The sequence below is a fragment of the Rattus rattus genome, chromosome 3 (assembly GCF_011064425.1).
Source record: "Rattus rattus isolate New Zealand chromosome 3, Rrattus_CSIRO_v1, whole genome shotgun sequence".
Classification (NCBI taxonomy): Eukaryota; Metazoa; Chordata; class Mammalia; order Rodentia; family Muridae; genus Rattus; species Rattus rattus.
Window position 1 is genome coordinate 168,948,651 of NC_046156.1, and position 22,239 is coordinate 168,970,889.

At 36.7% G+C, this 22,239-nt stretch overlaps 1 protein-coding gene across 6 annotated transcripts in view; it reads right to left on the bottom strand.

Moving 5' to 3' along the window:
- Window positions 1-22,239, bottom strand: part of Zfr (zinc finger RNA binding protein) — a 62,467-nt gene that overhangs the window by 37,204 nt on the left and 3,024 nt on the right. For 3 of the 6 annotated variants that reach the window (XR_004387399.1, XM_032898767.1, XM_032898764.1), the window contains exons 3-6: window positions 6,318-6,341; window positions 4,908-5,190; window positions 3,945-4,089; window positions 1,034-1,252 (exon numbers count right to left, since the gene is read on the bottom strand). Coding sequence is in view for 5 of the 6 variants with exons in the window: in XM_032898767.1 (XP_032754658.1) it covers window positions 1,034-1,252; window positions 3,945-4,089; window positions 4,908-5,190; window positions 6,318-6,341 (671 nt within the window). In the remaining variant the exon portion in view is untranslated. The remainder of the gene's footprint in view (window positions 1-1,033; window positions 1,253-3,944; window positions 4,090-4,907; window positions 5,191-6,317; window positions 6,342-22,239) is intronic. The other 3 variants (XM_032898766.1, XM_032898769.1, XM_032898768.1) reach the window with 1 other exon arrangement.

A 22,239-nucleotide genomic window follows, 5' to 3' on the forward strand; every position in this document is an offset into this window, starting at 1 on the left:
GTATCATGGATTAGAAATAAAGGCATTATTGTTATATGCTCCTGATGTAACTAAACAGAAACAACCCTCAAAAGTAGCTTTTCTTTACTTAAAAGGCTGGCTGGAATACAAAGAAACAAATACAAATGCATTCCCTTTACCCAAATAAATAAATGTTAAAAAAGAAAGAAAATATATATCAATACTGGGTTTGATGGTGAATACCTATAATCCCATCAGCACTCGAACAAGGCAGGAAGGTCATAGTGAGCATAAGCCTGCCTAAGCTATATTTCTAATTCTATTCTGTCATCAGGAACACTGAGGCCATGTCTCAAAGTAAACCACTCAGATCGTTGGATGACAATTCAAAAAAGTATTTACATTAGGAAGAAATAAACAAGACTCTTTACATGAAGAAGTATAATTACTAAGATCTTACTGTCTGCCAATCTCATTTTAAGTTTTATAAATTATAAAACAAAGTACACCAAGTTTAATCAGAAATTTATATATTTGATAGTGCCCGTGTTGGACTTCCCACTATTAAAATTGTGGCTTACTATGTACATGCCTGGTCTACAGACCAAGTTACAGAACAGCCAAGGAAACCCAATCTTGAAAAACCACAAACAAGTAAAAAACAAAAAAAAACTGTGGAGATTATAGCCAAATCTGATAGTCTGAGTTCAATTCCTGTGGTGGTCCACAGGGCAGAAGAAGAGAACTAAGTCCTGCAAGTTGTCTTCTGACCTGCACACGCTCTATAGGGCACGAGGAAAGTTTGCTGGTCCCTCTTAGACAGGGACTCCACCCCTAAACAACAGAAGTTATTGCTCACACACACATGACTCGCTTTCGAATTCCCCCAAAGGGTTTCTACCACCATCACCAACAACACTGCTTATAGTATGGACCTTTTGCTAAATTATGTACAAATATTTACGTTAATAACAATCAATTGTTAAGAAGAAATTCCAGAGAAAATCACGATAGTTTCTAATCAATGCTTTGCAATTTGTTTATCCATCTAAATACAGTTTGTCAATCTTACCGGAATAAGTAACTGCTGTGGTACTGTAAGTAGCACTCTGAGTATAGGACGGTACCACAGTAGCCGCAGCTGCCACTGGCTGTACAGTGGAGGACACAGGATAAATGGAGAAAGTAGTGGTAGCTGGACTTGGGGTGGCTGGTTTTATGGCTGTCACTTGTCGAGCTTGCTGGGCTTGAGTATACTGTGTTGCACCTTGACTATAACCTGCTTTAGGAGCTAAAGCAAGAAAGACATGAGAAAAATAAAAGGGTAAGTACAATGCAGAAAATCATTGTAACCATAAGCTTAAAAAACTAACAACCATGGCTGTCAGAAGTGCTAGCAATTTTTTCTGAGCAAACAATGTTACAATTTTTACTACAAATATAAATAAGTAAGTAGATTCATCTATCACCTTTCCCCAAATGTCGCTACATTTCTGGCTGACAGTCCATTAGAATTACAACCAGAATAGCAATATTATAAATGACTGTTTTTCTATAATGGTATGTATGTATACATTTAAATCAATCAGTGTACCTGAAATGCCTAATGTTGCAAACAGAACAAAGAGCTAAATTAGTATTTCATTATATTTAATTAAAATTAAAAATGTCAGTGTTTAGTAAATCATATTTTGCCAACTTATTCAGTGAATTTAACTTCAACTCAAAGCTGCTACTTATCAAATTCTTCAATAGCTTGAGTAAAGCTATCCTTAAATGGGTACCATTCATGTTTTATTAACTTGTCTTGGACAATACTCATTAACAAAACATCAAAAAAATCTTACGAATCAATGATTAATTACTATTAGTCACATTAATGATTTCATTTCAGAGAAATGCCCAAATACTAGACAGTAAAATTTATTTGATGGTCAGTTATCTTAAAACTTATCTATACCCGATCAAAACAATAGATTAAAATAGCATTTTACAGAAAAACCCAATATTCAAGAACCAAATGACTAAAAAGTCTATGTTGAAACTTAAAATTCAAGATCTTCTGACTCTGACATAACTGAGCACTCTTAAGAGGAGCCTGATGGCTGTCTCCTGAGAGGCTCTGCCAGAGCCTGACAAATACAGAGGCAGATGCTCGTAGCCAACCACTAAACTGAGAATGGGGTCCCCGTTGGAGGAGTTAGAGCCACCATCCAAAGACTACACATGGACAGACCCATGGCTCCACCTGCATATGAACAGAGGATGGCCTTGTCAGGCATCAATGGGAGGACAGGCCCTTGGTCCTTTCAAGGCTAGATGCCCCAGTGTCAGGGCGGGGAGGTGGGAGTTTGTGGGTGGGTGAGCACTCTTACAGAAGCAGGGAGAGATAGTGCATTTCTGAATGGGAAACCGGGAAAGGGGATAACATTTGAAATGTAAATAAAAAATATCCAATAAAATAAAAAAATGTCAAAAATAAATAAATAAATAAATAAATAAATAAATAAGTAAGTAAGTCTCTCGGGCCAATGGAAAGTTTCTCTGAAACTTTGGAAATTGCATACACTATGCACCACTGACTGAAGAAAAAGGGTACAGAAGTAACAAAGATTAAAAAAAAAAAAAAAAAAAAAAAAAAAAAAAGAGCCGTGGAATAAGCATGAAGTTCACTAAAGATTATCATGTATACCAATAAACAGAAAAATGATCTTAAAAAGGCCAGTCACTGAAACTCATACCCAAACATGCTTACGCAGACATACATTCTGAAGCAGGGTCTTATTATTACTAGATTGTCTAGTCTAGCCTCAAACTCATGCCTCCTGTATTCAATATAGTTTCTCAAGTGCTAGGATCTGACCATCTTTAAAATCCTTTTCAATCACTTTTAAGACATGCAAAATCAAAAAACCAGGGACCCCAAAAAGATGTGGGCAGCCTCTTCATGTATAAGTAGATTATGTACAAAGAACAGAGATGGAGGGTGGATTATACTTTCTGCCCATAACAGTAAAACCAGTTTGATCTTTTTTTAAAATCCAATATTCTAATCCATCTTCAAAATAAGGTATTGCTCAATTTTAGCGAGCCTCAAATCTGCTATGTAGCTGAGGATAGTCTTCAACTCCTGATCCTTTTGCTTCCTCCTACTGAATGCTGGGATTACGGACATGTGCCACCAAGTCTAGTATATTTGGTGTTGTGGATTGACCTAGCGCACCATGCATACAGAGCAAACACTCTCCCGACTGTGCTACATTCCTAGCTCCTCAGCTTTGAAATAAAGCTCCTTAAAAATATTTTTACTTATTGCTGTTTTGTTCTTAAAATAAGTCTTCTCAAGCCTCTATATACAGCAAGTCCATCCTTTAAAGTCTACAAACATGGAGGCTTCTACACAGATAAAAGAACTTTCTGCATTTGAGCTATTATATGCACCGTGTTCAACATTATGGATGTTCAGTGAATGTTGCTGGTTCAAAGCTCTAACCGTAACAGTGGACTAAGTTAAAGGTGTGTGGGGGCTGTTTAACAAACTGTTTTACAAAGTGGGGGAAGGAAACTCATTATCAGTGGTCGGTAACAGAACCACTTGTCATTACAGAAAAAAAATATGGGTTCAGGGGTTGGGGATTTAGCTCAGTGGTAGAGCGCTTGCCTAGCAAGCACAAGGTCCTGGGTTCGGTCCCCAGCTCCGGGAAAAAAAAAAAAAAATATGGGTTCATAAAAGTACCTATTGATTACTAGGGCTGTCTGCTACAGCAAGAGAGGAGTACCATGCTACAGCGGCCACCTCTAGAACAAAGGAATACCAACTTTTCTCCTAATCATCTCTGTGACTCAATGGCATTATAGTAGTCAAAAACAAAGAAGCAGACAGAACCATTATAGATGGACTCTGCAGTTTGTCTTCATTAGATTACTGCAAATCATATACTGCAAAACTTTATAATGAAACTGTTTATGTTCATGAAGCCCACCTGTCTGATAGTAGGTTTCAGCAACCGAAGGCTGAGGCTGGGCAGCAGCAGCCACTGCAGCAGCAGTTGCTGTGGGCTGTTGGTAGTACTGCTTACTATCATAAGCCACAGCAGGGGCTGTGGATCTTACATACGAGTATGAGTCCTAAAGAGAAGAAATCAAACAAAGTGTGACTTTGACTTAAGTGGCAGGAAAAGAATTCTTACTGTGTAAAAATATAACAAAGAAAAACAAAACATAAGTTATATAGGCCTAAACATATAGTTTAAAAACAACTAATTAATCAATTATTAATTATAATAATAAACATTATTAAAATATAAACTAAATCATACAATCAAGTTTTAATACAAATGTAGCTAATTAAGAACTTTTAAAATAAAATCAAAAGCACTTTAAGCAGTATGTTTGACTTCAATCAGAACTTCAAAACACTCAAATTACTGAACTGAATAACCCATTTTTCTCAAAAGCTCACTTTTGTCTTTAAAAATGAATCCTATAGTATTAGAGAGAGAATTTCCATGGGACCAGGCGATACAGTATAAAACTATTAGTAAGAGGATCAGAAACTTTGCTAAATTTCAAAAAGAAAACATTTTTCTTATGTCCATGAGCTTCGAACTATCCCGTCTCAGCTGGACAAGTAATACTTGTATAAACAAAGAACATATTCCCCGAGTAGTTTCTTTTTTCCAAAAACTTAGGGTAAAATTAAAGCATTTAAACTATGATTTGTGTAAACTTTTTAAAAAACTAAACAAACACATATAAATACATATAAATGTGCATAGAAGGATAAAACTAGAAAAGGGAGAATTGACATATAAAATCCACTGCAAAGAAATTTTCTCCATCACTGCAAGTACATTTAGAAGTACTGGCTTTGGCCTTCTATCATACTGAACCCATTAAATGTAGATGTTAAGGCTATTGAACCAGATGTGTGTTTGTTGTTTTACCTGGTAGTTCTGTGTAGTAGCTGGGGGTGGTGGTGGTGGTGCTTCTTGTTGCCTCTGGGTGTAACCATAGTCGGTTGCTGTGTGTGCAGTGGGGTAGCCTCCATAAGCAGCAGCTGTTGCAGCAGCTGCAACAGCAACTGGAGCAGGCCTGGCAACTGCAACTGTGGCGGCTGCTGGTGCGTAAGCAGCAGTAACTGTGTGAGCAGCTACTGGAGCCTGATGGACAGTGTAGCTAGCAACTGTAGTTGGATGGGAATAGGCTACACCCGAAGCTGGCTGCTGGCTATATTGTGAAGTAGAAGAATAAATACGATAATTTAATTTTAAAATCAAGCAGTCATCTTAAAATTATTTAGCAATTATAAAACAGAAATATAATTTAATTTTTAAAAATCAAAGAATCACCTTAAAATGATCGATTAAAAGGCATATTTTCAAGTAATGTAATTACTGATGACAGAAGGCAAAGTATTTGAACTCAATACTTTCTAGTCAATACTGTTAATTTGTTACTCTTTTTTAAATTTTCATTCCTTAATCACAATATATATTCAAATATACACATATTATCATGAATCACTATACAAAGCAAAACAAAGATGAAGCACTGGGACAAAAAAAAAAAAAAGAGAAGCTTATACCAATTAGGAATTTAGAAAAGCATTTTTATATATAAAGTTCATTATTTTATTCTATACATTAAAAAAATCTCAACAAAAAGACCTTATATAACTTATAGTGAAATATGATAAATTTTCCTGCTTATACATAGCATTTCAGTACACAAGTTCTTTTAAAATTTAATAGAGAATTCTGTAAAGGGCTCTAAGGCAGATGCTTTGCAGTCATCCCATTTAAGCCTCAAAAGGCAAAAGCATTTTCCAAAAACAGTAATCAAGTTAATTTTCACCTAAAATTTTTTGTAAGAATGTTACTTTAATTTCTAAAATAAGAATCTGTAGATGTTATCATAAGATAGCATACTTTAGTTTTCATTAAAGGTTCTGAGCAACACACTCATCATTCCCCTTGCTAAGATGACACTACCAAGGTACACATGCCTTCTCAGAAGCAGGGACACCCAGGAGCTGGAATGTTTTGGCTGACAACAAGGTGTAGCATTAGCCAACAGTCAAGACTAGCTGGGGGTATGAACTCCTGATACAGCACTGATTAATTACAAGTATATGATTCATGGGTTATAAAGTACACTGTATCCTGTATTGATGTGCATGGCAGCATAAGAAGTACTAGTATTTGGGCCACCATATTTAACCTGTATTATGGAAAACACGGATCGACTAAAATTTCACTAAGGGGAATATGAAACTTATAGATAAGGATTTTATTTTATATCAAAATGAAGAGTCTAGAAAATGTGATAGCTGCCTTCTAAATGAAGACACTTACTCCATGCTGCTCCAGAGAACAGAACTAGAACCAACAGATGGAAGTTACAGGGTGCCAGATTTCAGTCCAATATGAAAAAGAAAACAAAAAACAAAAAACAAACAAAAAACTTAGAGTCCAAAGAAAGTTAAATTCTAATTGGATGAAGTTCCCATATTTTAATATAAAACTAGTCAACACTTTTGCATATATGGCAATTACAGAAAAGGAAAGATAAGCTCATATTTTCAGTGGGAAATCTGTCTAAAACTAACATTTCATTTCTTATGGATATGGCATTTTTAAATTTTACTCATTTATTTGCTTACTTTTAAGGGTTGGGAATTGAAATAAAAGCTTTATACATGCTAGAGGAAGTCTTCACTAATGAGCTATATTCCAAGCTTCAATTTGATAGTCTTTTAAAAAAAACAGAAAAGATTATGCCTATGTGGAGGTTTGTTCTGTGCACGTGTGGAAGTCAGGGGGATTTTTGTGGAGGTGGTTCTCTTTTATTTCATGTGGATTCTGGGTCTCTGACCCAGGTCATCTGAAATGTTATCTTCCTGATTGCCTATGACTAGATACTCTTTAGAGAACAGACTCCTGTAAGCTGTGCCCTGACTTCCACATGCTATGGCTCATGGTGTTGTCTTCCCATCAGAAAAAAAAGTGTGTGTGTGTGAGAGAGAAAGAGGAGGGGAGGAGGGGGAGGGAGGAGGAGGGAGGGAGGGAGGGAGGAGGAGAGAGAGAGAGAGAGAGAGAGAGAGAGAGAGAGAGAGAAAAACACGAACCCAGGCTCAATATTCAGCATCATAAAACTGGTGTAGAGATCACAACTGTAATTCAAATACTTGAGAACTGAAGGCAGGAGTCAGATATTCAAGGTCACTCTTGGTTACATAAGAACTAGTCCAAAAAACTAAAACAAAAAGTCTCTCAAACTTGTATTAAACATTTAACTAGTAAGATTTGACATCACACACACACACACACACACACACACACACACACACACACACACACACACAATCTACGTTGCCTAAAGAGAAAATTGGTTAATTTAAAATTCAGATTTAGACTCAGATTCTCATAAAATTACACTTGGTATCTGTAGGAGGCTGGCTCCAGGTCAAGATAATATGATTAATAGTAAGTCAGATAATGCTCAATTTCTTGCACAAAAGGGCACAGTTCTCAAGAGCTAGGAATATAGCTCAGTAGTAGAGCCTCATGTCTGACACATGCAAAGGCCCTTGGTAGAATCCTTAGCAAAACAAATACATAAGTTTCTAAAACGGAATAGCATATGCATATAGTTTCATCATCACATGATATGATCTCATGTTCACATTAATGAAAATGCCATGTAAGTAACTACAGTCTAGGAAATACCAGATGACAACAAAACACCTATAATGCTCATCAGTGCAAACAAACACAATCATTCGGTCTTTATTCATAACTCGGAGCCTGCACATACATAGTCAGCTGTAATTACCCACATTTCTTGGCTCCAAATGTTATACAGGACAAAAAGTAAGTGGAGTAGGTAGGCAACTTGACTTACACTACCTGATCCTAACCCAAGAATGCATGTAACACAGGGAGGAAGACTATATGCTTGTTTATGTCTCCTGTCTCAGTGAAGTTATTCCTATTATTTCTGTATTCTTCCAACTGTCTCAGCCTGAATTATTACAAAGTCACCTTTCCCAAGTACTTTATAAAATGATGCCAGGGTAGTAAACAATTATTATATATACATTCCCAGGGCTTCCTAACCCAGTTTAATTTCACATATCCATGTCCCATAACTCATCATCTGGACTGGAACTGTAACTTCTTTTGTTGCTGTTTTGAGATAGGTGCCTACATTCCAGATTGACCTTGAACTTACTATATAGCTAGGAAAGATGCTGAAGCCCTCAACCCCTCAGTCTTTGGCCAGGTGGGGAATCCAATTCAAGTTTTCCCCACAGTACAAGCAGTCTATCAATTGAGCTCCTGGAACCATCAAATATATTATGTAGTCCCGATTCCAAGGGTAGCTGAGGTGACTTTTGTTCAAATTAAAGCCTTTTATATATTGTAATAACTTAAATATCAGAAAATTCTCCTTGAATTTCAAACACAACCCCCCAACCTCTTATGCTATGATACAGATACCAAACTAGCTAATACTAGTCCAATAAAATACACAGAGGCCAGTAAATTTACTTTAAAAATTCAGGTCAGGGTTGGGGATTTAGCTCGGTGGAAGAGCGCTTCCCAAACAAAACAAAGGCCCTGGGTTCGGCCCCAACCCCAAAAAAAAAAAAAAAAAAAAAAAAAAAAAATTCAGGTCAAAGACCAGGGGTGAAGCTCAGTGTGAGAGAGGCTCTGATTTTGACTCCTAAGCACTGGGGATTTGATTGCAGAAAGGATAGGTTAAGTCAACACCAAGTTCAAAATAACAAGTTAAAAATCAAAGGGATTTATCTATTTTATAGTAGTAAAATAAAAGGTGTCATCTCCCTGCACACAATGTAAAATTTAACTGACTTCAATCTGTAAAGACAAGAGCTTTTGAGTAATTATCTCTTGTGAATAATATATAGAATCTTGTCAGCTTTAAGTTAGTTTTAAATGGAGGGAAACTAAATAGAAAAATCAAGAAATTATTTTCTTGTTCTAAAGGATAAAAAGTAGGTGGGAACAGAGTTGAAACAAATCAACTACGAAGGCAATTCGGCTTATACTGCATGATCCTAACCCTTAAGAATGCATGTGACGCAGGGAGGAAGACCATATGCGTGTTTATGTCTCCTGTCTCAGTGAAATTATTCCTACTATTTCTGTACTCTGGGTATGTACGTTGGGTATGGTGGATCATGCTTTCAATTCCAGCCCACAGGAGGTAGTACAAAGCAGATCTCTGTGACTTTGAGACCAGTCTGGTCTACAAAGCCAAGTTCTAGGACAGCCAGGGCCACACAAAGAGACCTTGTCAACACTGCAAAAACACTCCAAAAACAAACCAAAAAAATCCCAAACATTAATAACAGTAGGTACAAACAGTAATAACATGTAAGGGGCTGGAGAGAGGGCTCAGTAGTGAAGAGAGCACTTGTTGCTTGCTCTTCCAGAGGACCTGGGTTTGATTCCTAGTATCTACCTGATGGCTTAAAGTTATCTGTAAATCAGGGGATCTCTTCTGGCCTTGGAGGGTACTGGGCACATAAGTGGTACACAGATACAAGCCAAACACCCAAATACATTGAATTAAAAAAAAAAAAAAAAAAAGGAAAGAAACACTTCCAGAGTTACAGATATAAAAGAGGCTACTTTCCTCTACTTAAAACATGGAAAAAAAACTAGGCAAGTTAGTATACACTTATTAGACTTATTATTAATTACCAGACTGTTATTATTAACAATATTATCTTGACCTGGAGCCAGCCTCCTACAGATACCAAAGTGTAATTTTGTAAGAATCCAATTTCTAGATACCCTTGACTACAAGAGACCCTGCCCAAAAAGATTTTAAAAAGTAAGATAAGAAAGTACCTAGAGAACTAATGTTAAACTGTAAACCTTCTTCACATTCTTGGATTTACTCTGGAAGATAATGATCACTTTCGTCATCTGCTTACCAAAAAGTAAGTAAGCTAGAAACCTTGAAATAGTTCCTTAAGGTGAGCATAGTGGTACATGCCTTAAATCCCAGCACTTAGGAGGCAGAGGCAGGAGGACATTTGCTCTGGTCTACACAGAGACCCTGGTCAGACAGGAATATGTTGAGAGGCTACATATATATATATATATATATATATATATATATATATATATATATATATATATATATATATAAAATTCTTCAGGCGGCCTTGCTGCTTTCTTCATTAAAATAATGTAAGAGGGGATGGATGACAATTCATTGTCAGGTATCTAAAGAAAGCAGATTCTCACCTGCAAAGCAGGTGATTCCAACAGTGCAGGAAACACATATCCCAAAATAACAATACTTTCAAAATCTCTAATTCGGGTCATGAAACAAGAACTTTACACTAGTCAGAAGATAAGCCTACGAAACATACATCTACTATAGGCAAACATTATATTTTCAAATTCAATCAGCCAACCTACTAGAAAAGAATCAAAGAGCCAAACTTGGAAACATTTTCCAATTCTCAAACACAAAAGAAGTCCAATTTTCCAGAGAGGAAAATATAACAGTATAGTTTACAATCAATAGAAAATCAGATAACTAGTGGGCCACAGACAATATGGTAATGTCTTCAAAACTCAAGGGAAGATGGCTACTCTGTCGAATTTTATGCCCAGCTTAACTATGGAGAATAAGTACTTTTAAAGGACATCTGAGGGGTTGGGGATTTAGCTCAGTGGTAGAGCGCTTGCCTAGCAAGCGCAAGGCCCTGGGTTCGGTCCCCAGCTCTGAAAAGAAAAGAAAAGAAAAGAAAAGAAAAGAAAAGAAAAGAAAAGAAAAGAAAAGAAAAGAAAAGAAAAAAAGGACATCTGAGTCAAACTTTTCCCATTATATACCTTTTCAGAAGAAGCTACAAGAAATGTACTCAGACTAAACAAAAAGTAAAACAAGTTAAAAGATTTTGCAAACATGGAGAAAAATGAAAGCAGCTATGCAGCAGGCCAGAGATCAGGGTAAGACCAATGGTTTAGAATCAAACAAATTACGTAACCAGGAAGACAAAAAACAGAATTAAGATACAATCACTAGGCCTGGTGACACATGTCTATAATCACAGTACTACAGAGGTAGAGGTAAGATAATTGGTTCAAATTCATCCTTGACTACACAGAAAGTTGGAGCCAGCCAGAGCTTCAGACCCTTGTCATAAACATGCGATGACCACAGAAATGACAATGAAGGGATGATCCCATGAGAAAATCTTACAGTTGGACAGAAAGTACAACTGAAAAAAAATCCACCTTAACTTTAGATTGGGTAGGTTTTCCATTAAGTGGTACAGGACTGTAAACGGTCTCTAGTAGGATTTAGAATTATAGCATGGTATCTGGCTCTATAGTAGCTACTTCTTACGATCGGAATAAGACGAGCTTTGTTTTTGTTAAGTTTTAGTATCTACCTAACTGCAGAAGACAATTCAGAACTAGAAAACACAGTATCAGTAAAAACTCTAATGCAAGGAGGGATGGTACATGGAAAAAAGAGACGCAAATGAGCACGAATGGTTCGAGATTTTGGGGGGAGGGGGTGTGCTTGGCAGGGTTTCTCTGCAGACCAGGTTGGCCTCCAATTTGTGATCTTTCCTGCCTCTGTCTCCTTAAGCAAATTCTGCTGACACATTTTAAGAGTCCTAGAAAATGAGATATTGGGCTGGAGAGATGGCTTAGCAGTTAAGAGCACCGACTGCTCTTCCAGAGGTCCTGAGTTCAAGTCCCAGCAACCACATGGTAGCTCACAACCATCTGTAATGGGATCCGATGCCCTCTTCTGGTGTGTCTGAAGACAGAAACAGTGTGTACTCACATAGATAAAATAAATAAATCTAAAAAAAAAAGGAGATATTGCCTTCAGGTGAACTAGAAATTATAGTACACTGTCTACACAGTCTATCACTGAATTCAGGATAAAAAGAAAAGTACATACGATGTCTAAAACTAAGAGTACAGGAGATAAAAATAATTGCATAAAGTTGATTAGGATAAATTACCTTTAGTAGATATATTTAGGAATATAAAATTAAATGACAGCAAAATAAAGTAGAACACACTGAGATTGTAGGTTTCCAGGAGATAAAAGTAATTTTTCATACATATGAATGTTTTACTATAGTTATATCTGTGTACCACATTCACTGATGCCCACAGAAACCAAATGAGGGCATCAGACCTCCGGGACTAGAGCCATATTCCCAGACCCCTTTAGTGTTTTCTTTTTGAGGCAAGGTTTCACTATATATTCCAGATCAGCTTTGAGCTTGTGATCCTTTTCCCTTAGCTGGTAGTAGCCAAAATAAACTGTAGTATCAAAAGGATTAAAATAGTTAAGAATAAACGTAAGGCCAGGGAGATGGCTTAGCTGATTAAGTGACTACCAGGCAAGCTGGAGGACCTGAGCTCAAAATTCTAGAATTTATATAAAAATCTAGGTTCAGTAGCATAAGCTTGTATCATAGCACCAGATAGGCAGAGACAGGCAGATTCCTGGGGCTTGCTTGGCCATTGCCGAATACCAGATTCAGTGAGAAACCCTGTCTCAAAAAGTAAATTGGGGGGGTTGGGGATTTAGCTCAGTGGTAGAGCTTGCCTAGGAAGCGCCAAGGCCCTGGGTTCGGTCCCCAGCTCCAAAAAAAAAAAAAAAAAAAAAAAAAAAATTGGGTATTAATTTAGGAAGACACCAGGTGTCAACCAACCTCAGTCTGATTCCACACACTCTACATGTTTGTCACCCAATTACACCCTGCCCAATCCCTTCATGGACACACAAAGAACAAAACTGGGCTGTTGAGTTAGTTCACCAGATTAAGTCATGTGCCTCAAACCAGTTCAATCCACACAGAGGAGAAAACTGACTTCTACAAGTTGTCCTCTAACCTCCAACATTTGCTGTTGCACACATACATGCAAAAAGATAAATGCCCAAGCATAGTTAGACAGCACAAAATGGAGCCCCTGTTTTGTTATGGACGTTTTGTTATTTTCTGTATTATTTTTTCATTAGAAAAGAGAGAAGTGAGAAGATGAAGTTGGGTGGATAGGAAGGTGGGGAAGATCTGGGAGGAGTTAGGGAAGGTAAAATAAATGATCATGAAACAATTCATCTCACATATTCCAGTTGGAACATGTTAGGTTCTAAGTATTACTCTAAGTGGTCTACAAATTCAGTGTGATACTCAACAAAATTCTAATGACTTTTTTAGGAACAAAAAAAATTTTAATTTTAAAATTTACATGAATCTTAAGGGAACCCCAATAGCTAAACAACCTTTAAAATGGACAAAACACATAAATACAAAATACACAAATCTTTTAAAAAATGGACATAAGTACATAAATTTATCTTGAATAGATATTAAGTGAATAGCAACATAGCCTATGAAAACGTGGAAAAAAAGTCTACTAATCATCAGCAATGGAAGTTCAAGAAATTAAAAATAAACATTTGATCCAGAAACCCAATCAAGAACAGTGTGCAAGGTGACTACTTATATATTTAGTACTATTAACAAAAGCCAAGAAGTAAACACAACCCAAAGTGTTCACACCAAGAGAAGGAGTAGCATATGTTTAATTTTTTTTTCTTTTCTATTTTTCGGAGCTGGGGACAGAACCCAGGGCCTTGTGCTTGCTAGGCAAGCGCTCTACCGCTGAGCTAAGTCCCCAACCCCATGTTTAATTTTTAAAAGGAAATTCTACTGTATGGTTGCAACATGGATGAATTTTAAGGGCGCTATGGTAAGTGAATAAAACCAATTCACACCAATGTAAATTTGTTATAATTTTTCAAAATAGCAAAAGCAAATGCGTATTTAGTATCCAGCTATAAAAATTTATAGAAACTAGAAATTGTTCCAACATAAGATATATAATGATGGAAACAAACTACTTTATAAAATTTTATCTTTTTCAAGTAAGTAAACACACCGGACAGAAGTGGAAGAAAATTTCAGCTAAAAGCTATAAGCATACTAGGTTTTTCTGACTCTGTCTGTTGGACCACTGGAGTCTAAAACCATACAAATTAAAGTCGTAGGTAGATCTTCAAGTTGCTATCATTCTGTAAGGAGGTGAAGATCTACAGTATGTCCTACTTTCTTCCAGGGAATTTTGCTAAAACAGACCCCCCTACACCTACACCCCAAAATAGGTGAGGAAAAAAAAAAAAAAAACAAAAAAAACCCCAACCCAAAACTCCAAACTGAACATTTGTCTGTCAATGTAGCTGCATTAGCATCTTTTGCCAGCTGCTAACAAGTGGTTACAAAAGCCTATCATACTTTTGGCATGCTAGTTCTGAAAGAATGGGCAGTTCAGAAGTGGTAGGATCCAATTTTTGTTTGTATGTAGTGAATGTTGCACAAATAACATTTTCTGTACTCCAGAGGGGGGTTGTGTGGGTGTGTGTGAGTGATTGACAAGGTTTTATTACTAGCCTGGACCCATTTTGTAAAATCAGACTACCCTGGAACTCCCAAAGATCTGACAGCCTCTTCCTCTAAGCCCTGGAATTGGTGTGCCCCACCAGCTTTTTAAGGGAGAACTATGTGAAAACTTTTCCTCTTAGTGGTAACTCTGGGTAAAGAAAAGAAAAAATCTTTAACTACAAGACAACTCCTGGGAAATCACTTATGACCAAGATCTAAACAACCAGTAATTTAGCTGAATATAATCTTACTTACATTGCCATTATTTTATGAGCTACAAGCTATCTTCCCAGAAACGTTGCAGATGTGGTTCCAACCAACAGGAAAGCTCAAAAGTAAATTATAAGAACCACAATTCCCAAAAAGAAGTTAGTTATAATGAACAGGAGTTGGCTGAATTATTAACATTTAAATAAATTAAAGAATCAAATCTAAGATCAAGGAATAAGAGATGAACCAAAAATAATGAAGTGGGCCAGGTAAGATGGTACAATGCCATCTTCCACCAAAACCTGACAGCTTGAGTTCTAACCCTGGGATCTACGTTAAAAGGAGAACTGACCCCCCCCCCCAATTAAGGCCCTCTGATCTCCACACATATACAAACAATAATTAAGCTTAATTAAAAAACATTAAAAAAATAAATCAGAGGGCTGGGTGTGGTGACACATACCTTTAATCCCAGCACTAAGTAAGGAGGCAAAAAGAAGAGGATCCTTGTGAGTTCCAGACTAGTATGGTGTATGTATCAAGCTTCAGGGCAATCAGAACTACATGAAGAAACCTTGTCTCAAAAAGCCAAAGAATTAAAAACAAAACAGAGGAAGATGGGTATGGGTTCTGCACTATGTAATCCTCAGTATGTGAGTGGTTGAAAAGAGGACTGCCACAAATTCAAGGCCAATATGGGACATTATGAGTTCAAAGCTGGTCTTGGGAGCTATATCATTAAGATACTGTCTCAAAAAAACGAACAAAAAAAAGGCCAGTGAACTTTTAAAGGAATCAAGCAACTGTCAAAAATGCAGCATATAAAAAACTGCAATTAGAAACCCAGGTTCAGGGGCTGGGGAAATGGCTCAGTGGTTAAGAGCACTTGCTGCTCTTCCAGAGGCCCTAAGTTCAAATCCCAGCAACCACATGGTGGCTCACAACCATCTGTAATGAGATCTGATACCTTCTTCTGGTGTGTCTGAAGACAGCTACAGTGTACATATATAAATATGGTAAGTAAATAAATCTTAAAGAAAAAAAAAAAGGAAACCCAGGTTCACATAACTGACTATACACAGTTGGCTAAAAATTAGTGAAATGGAAAATACTTACAATTACCCAGAAAGTATAAAAGCAAAGAAATAAACAAAACCCACTGATGGTAAAAAAAAATCCTGGAGGACAGAACAAAAAAAATGTTATTTTAACCACTTAATATTACATATAAAGAAAAACAAGAAATATTAAAGAGTGTTTTTTTATTGCAATAACAATGTTTAGATTTAGGAGCCCTAACAATCCACAGGCAGAAGTAAACACAACAGAATTCACACCAACACACCTGGAAAAAATATGGTAAGCATCAAAAGCAATGAGGAGCTCTAAGGCACAGGAAAAACTAACAATAGACTGAAAACTACTGAAGCCTGAAGGTAGCATACTGAAGATGCTCTGAGACTGGAGTTTTCCACTCCTGTGAAAACAAAGAGTGTGTGTGTGGGGAGGTGGGGGGGCGGGGCTTTATGAAGAATGAGTTAACTGCTAAGGTAGAAAGCCAATTTAAATAACTCATCATAGAAGACAACAATTGTGCCCAGCAACATCAATACAGACTATATAACAGCCCCAAAAGTTGTATTTGAAGTTCTTTAAACTACTATAAATAACTGAACAGCTCAAAAAAGAAACAAAGTATTAGTAATACTAAAAGCTGTTAGGTAATATAAAGTGCTCTGTAACTGAATGCACCAAAAGCCATTCCTCAAACACTGACATTTCTTCAGGGAATGAGGACTATTCACACAAATGCAGAAAAGAAAAACAGTCTCTGTAAGGGAGAGATGGCTCAGTGGGTAAAGGCTCTTGCACTGGAGTCTGATCACCTGAGTTCGATTCTCAGGTCCTACATGATGGAGAGTTTGCTCTTGTTTTTTATCTCTGGCTCTACCAAATGTCTCAGAAGTCTGTAACTCATCCTTTTGTTATTTATTCACTCAAAACATGTTCCCACGCCAGGCACTACACTTTCTCTAGTTTTATACATATTCTGCTTTAGCAATTGATCACCAAACATGAGGATGATAGCCAGATTTACTCATCTAAACCTTATTCCTTTCCTAAGCCCTATTTTCAAACACCTAAGGAATAATGGCTAACACTGATAAGAACTGTGAATTACTTTGCAAATAATATTGAATCTCAAAAAAAAAAATTTAATTAATTAGAGAGTGTAGAAGCCTCCTAAGATGATGGTAACGGTCTGTTTAAAGTGAGGGCTATGCAAGTATACTTATTTTGACAGATTACCAAACTATCATGTGTGCAATTTTCTTTTTACATATACAATGTTTCAATAGGTGTTTTGTTTTTGTTAAGTTTTTTTTGGAGACAATGTTTCTCTATGTAGTCCTGGCTATCCTGGAACTCTGAGATCCACCTGGTCAAGGTGTGTACCACCATCTATAAGTATTCTTAAAGATTTTTATTATTTAAGACATATTTTAAAAGATTTTATGTATATGGGTGTTGCCTCAGGAGGACAGAAGAGAGTACTGGATCCCTGGGAACTAGAGTTTGGGAGGTTCTAAGCCACTACTATGTGAGTTCTAGGAACTGAACCCAGGTCCTTTGCAAGAGCAGAAAATGCTTTTAACTGCTAAGCCATCTCTCCAATCCTCTATTTGGATTATTTATACTTTAGGAAGCCAGAATACCGTGTTGGATCACCAGACTTATAGGCAGTTGTGAGCCAGATGATAGGGGTGCTGTTTCACCTGCTGAGTAAGTTCTGTAGACTTCCATGAAAATGTTTTAAAAGCCAGGTATGATGGATCACACCAAGCTGAACAGCAGGATTAGCTTAAGTTTGAAGGTAGCTGGACTAGATGATGAGTTCCAAGTCAGCCTGGACCACAGAATAAAACTACTTTCCAAATAAAGTAATACTTTTAGTCATAGCTTCCAATTTCCCATTTTAGCCTTTCATAAAAAGTCAAGAATGATGGTTGGAAGATAGCTCAGCAATTTAACAGCACCTAATGCTCTTCAAGAAGATCCAGGTTTGGTTTTCTGCACCCATATCATACAGCTCATGACCACTCTGTAGTTCCAGGGGGTCCATCTGCTCTCCTTGGCCACCTGCTCATTCTCTCTCATATTCATATTCTCTCTCTCTCTGCCCCTGCACACCAGTGAATGTGCATATTCACACTCTAAGTCTTAAAAGTTAATAACTGTCACCATAGCATAGCTATTTGTTTGAAACCACATCTGTCTCTATCTTTGATTGCAAGTGTAAAACTCTCAGAGCAGACTCCAAAAATCAAGTACCAGTATCAAGTGAAGTACCCTTTTCAAATGCCTTTTAACACAGAGAATATTAAAAAAAAATCCAAAAAGCACAATGTTTATTTTATTAATTTGATCTCTATGCATTAGAAGCACAGGACTTTATCAAACATGAAAAAAATGCCATCCTTGAAAGATGACCTTAATCTTTTGCTATAACAGAATGGTGCCATGAACAATTTATAGATAGGGGCAGTGTTGACCCTTCAATCTTTACTAAGTAGATGAAAAATGTAAGTAATTCTAACACTGCCAGTTACTGCATTTCTAAGCCTAAGGACTCATTTATAAATTTCACCCTCTATCATTCCTTAGTAATAATGTAGCCAGCTGTGTGACAAACCAACTACCTTTCAGCATTCCATATACTATACAATCTAACTCATCTACATAAGCATGGTTCTATCTCTAAAGTTTTTAATGATCTATCCATCCTCTCATTTTATTTTTCCAAGTCCTTCTTAATCATTCTTACAAGATGTCCTAACTAGTTTTAGGATAATCAGTGCTTCAGTACAATCACGGAGACCTCCTTATCAAGTTACTTGGGCATTTTCGGAAATCCCAAGTCTAGAAATATATTAAGTATATTCTAGAGTTAATTTAACAGTTTTGATTTCTTTTTTCATTGATATAACCTCTTTATGACTATTCTTTTTCTTAGTGAGCCTTGCAGATTTCATTAGCTTTATTTCTATCCAATAGGTTTGCAGCTGTATCTAAACAAGGGCAGTGCTGTGGATATAGATTAGTTATGGAGCACTGGCTTATATAAACAGGAGTTATTTGTAATTTAATTTTAACTTAATAAAACATTGCTATAACAGAAATGTGAATTTGTTTTGTTTAGTTGAGACAAAATCTCCCTCTGTAAATCAGGCTGGCCTTGAATTTACTCAGGGTAGCTCTAGTACTGGTATAGTAGTGTGTACACTACCATATCCAACTCAGTTCATTTTTGTATGATTTAGCTACAGAAAATTTACTGAACTTACTGGTTCTCATTTTTGTGTGTGATGAACTGAATAATCACACCATCTGTAAAGAAAATTTCTTTCTTCCCTACTGAATTGACACTGAGACCTACCACTGATACTAACCCCTATTTTATAGTAATCATATGGCAGACATAAATTGGGAATCTATAGATTAAATCTAGAAATTAAAAATCTATAGCATCGGTAGAACACACTATGTTCTAGGCTAGGAAGTATTGTACTTAATCTTCACCTAAAGTAAAGGTAGATAAATCAAATCTTAGAAAGTAAGTGACTTGGCAAATGGAGCTTAGATACAAATTTAAGTTTAACTAATTCCCAATTCAAATCATTTTAAGACACCATGCTACCACAAAGGCAATGTAAAGCATACCTACCCATACACTTCAACACTCTATACATGATTATTCTGGCTTACTCTACAAACCCCTTCCTCATTATACACTACAACTAAGGATTACACTCTAGGCCTCAGACATGCTATGCAAATACTTACCCAGATATGCCCAAGTCCCTTCAACCCACTCCCTAGGCTATTAGTAAATTATATAGGAAATTCCAGAAGTCTAATAGCAACTATCCTTTTTCTTGAGGTAGGGGGGTGTAAGGTAGCAACTTTATTATTTCAAACTCATACATTTAATTTATGCATCCTAAAGTCTCTGATTCAGCAATGGGAAAACTAATACAAGATAATCAAAAAAAAAAAAAAATTAACAGCCAGTAAAGTTCTATGTTCATGACTGGTTTCAAAACCCACTCACCTGGGTTTTCTTTCTTTCTTTTTTTTTTAAAGATTTTATTTATTCATTTTATATATGACGAGTACACTGTCACTGTCTTCAGACACACCAGAAGAGGGCATCAGATCCCATTACAGATGGTTCTGAGCCACCATGTGGTTGCTGGGATTTGAACTCATGACCTCTAGAAGAGCAGTCAGTGCTCTTAACCGCTGAGCCATCTCTCCAGCCCTCTTTCTTTACTTTTAAGATAGTGTTATTAACTCTGCACATTCAAGTACAAAATATAAAGGAAAAAGCAAAAACCTAAAGTCACTGACTAATCAGCTTATGCAAAGTGATTATTTGCCTGCCCAAAATATTTTAGTGATCTAAGGCCCTTAGAAATATATTTCCCAAAGACATGTCAAACTCATTAGATGAGCTGCTTTCTTTTGACTAGAGATTCTTAAATGCTCACCACGTATGTATGAGGACTCATGACTAGAATGTTAACACTTAAGAGGCTGAGGCTGGAGGTCTCTAAGAGATACAAATAAGGGGAGTAATTATTTTGCACATTTATACAATCTTCATTCTCTGGATTCAAATAAATATTGGTAAGAATGGTAAAAATGTTTCCAAATGATTACTTAAATAGAGTAACATTCAGACATTAATGATACCAAAAGTTACAGCTAGGAAAATAAAACTAGTTTAAGTATCAGCTTAAGATTTAAGTTATCCAGAGAACAGATAAGTATTTGACTAAATTTGAAAATCATAAGAAATGTTGGAGATTTTTCTCAAGAATAAGTGAAGAGAAAATGGCTGTTTTAAACACTAAAAGGTTTTATTTCTGCTCACTGGAGAATATAAATGACCCTTTTATTACAGATTTGTGTATCCCCAAAAAATTCCTTTGAAAGCTCAAGTACTGCTGGGAGTGACGGAACATGCCTTTGATCCCAGCACTCAGGAAGCAGAAGCAGGTGATTTCCAGGCCAGACAGGGCAACATGGTAAGATCTTGTCTCTAAAAAAAAATCCCTTGAGTACTATGAAAAACTCACTTTTTAGTAAGAGGGTGAGAGAAAGTCTATTATAAAAACGTCAGAGGGGCTGGGGACTTAGCTCAGTGGTAGAGCGCTTACCTAGGAAGCGCAAGGCCCTGGGTTCGGTCCCCAGCTCCGGAAAAAACAAACAAACAAACAAACAAACAAAAAAAAAACCATCAGATTGTCTGCCCTCCAACAAAAATTACCTTAGATCAGTAGATAAGAGCACTTGCCCTACAAGCCATATGACTGTGGTGGAGGGAGAGAATTGATCCCTGAAAGCTGCAGTCTCATCTCCACAGGCCTGCTGGACACACCCCCACAGGAAACAGTATACAATAATAAATAAAAGAATTATGCTAAACTGAGTGTGGCTCAAATAGAAGCACACTGTGGGTTGAGGCTGGGATATCAGTAGTTTCAGGTTATCTTCGGCTACAGAGTAAGCTCAAGGTTAGCCTGAGACAGGTGAACCTCCCTCCCCCCATGAATAAAAACAAAAGGAAATTGCTTAGTGTGACAGCAATGCCTAAAAGCCCAACACCTACAAGGTGGAAACAAAAAGGCCTACAGTTCAAGTTGAATGTGAAGCTAACATCTTTGTTAGCTAAAGTTTACATCTTTGTTTTTTATTTTTTTGAGTGTGTCCTCCCTAAGTTCGTTTGTTCTCTCTCTCTCTCTCTCTCTCTCTAAAAAGGACAGTATACTTTCCTTCTCAACATATGAGCTCTCCAACTAAACTCACTTTCTGCCATGAACCCACCTTGGTTACCATTTTCCAGGGGAGAACCTGTTTTGTCTTGTGCCCCCCACCCATAAACTAAGCATCTTATCAGAAATATATAAACACATACAAAGAACATTCACAATTTTTTTTTCAATTGGAAGCAAACCTTCAAAAAACAAATGGCATTTTAAGTTAACTTTGTCCCTAAAAACATATACAAAACAGTAAAATAGAAAGTGGGACTTTGAAGCACAAAGACTGAATAAATGCTCAACACAGAAATGTTTAGCATGAGTTATCACAAATGAAGATAATCTATTTGGAACTTGTTTACAACATATCGTACTAATTCTTTAGTGTATCATTACAAATACCAAAGCTAGGGATAGTGGTCGGGTCGAGCAACTGCCAACAAACATGAAGAATTAGCACTCCATTTCCAGAATGGAGTAAAGGTGAATCTAAGGTAAATTTAGTCAAATATATTGTATATTGATATGACTAGGAAAGCTAAGAACCAGAATTGAGATTTTGGACATTCACTCTGTGTTATTGAGAGTCAATGACCATGAAGCATCTTTTTTTCTTTTTCTTTTTCTTTTTTTTCGGAGCTGGGGACCGAACCCAGGGCCTTGCGCTTGCTAGGCAAGTGCTCTACCGCTGAGCTAAATCCCCAACCCCAACCATGAAGCATCTTATCCAAATGTAAAAGACTTAAAACACGTCCTCATGTTTGAGATCTTTCAAAT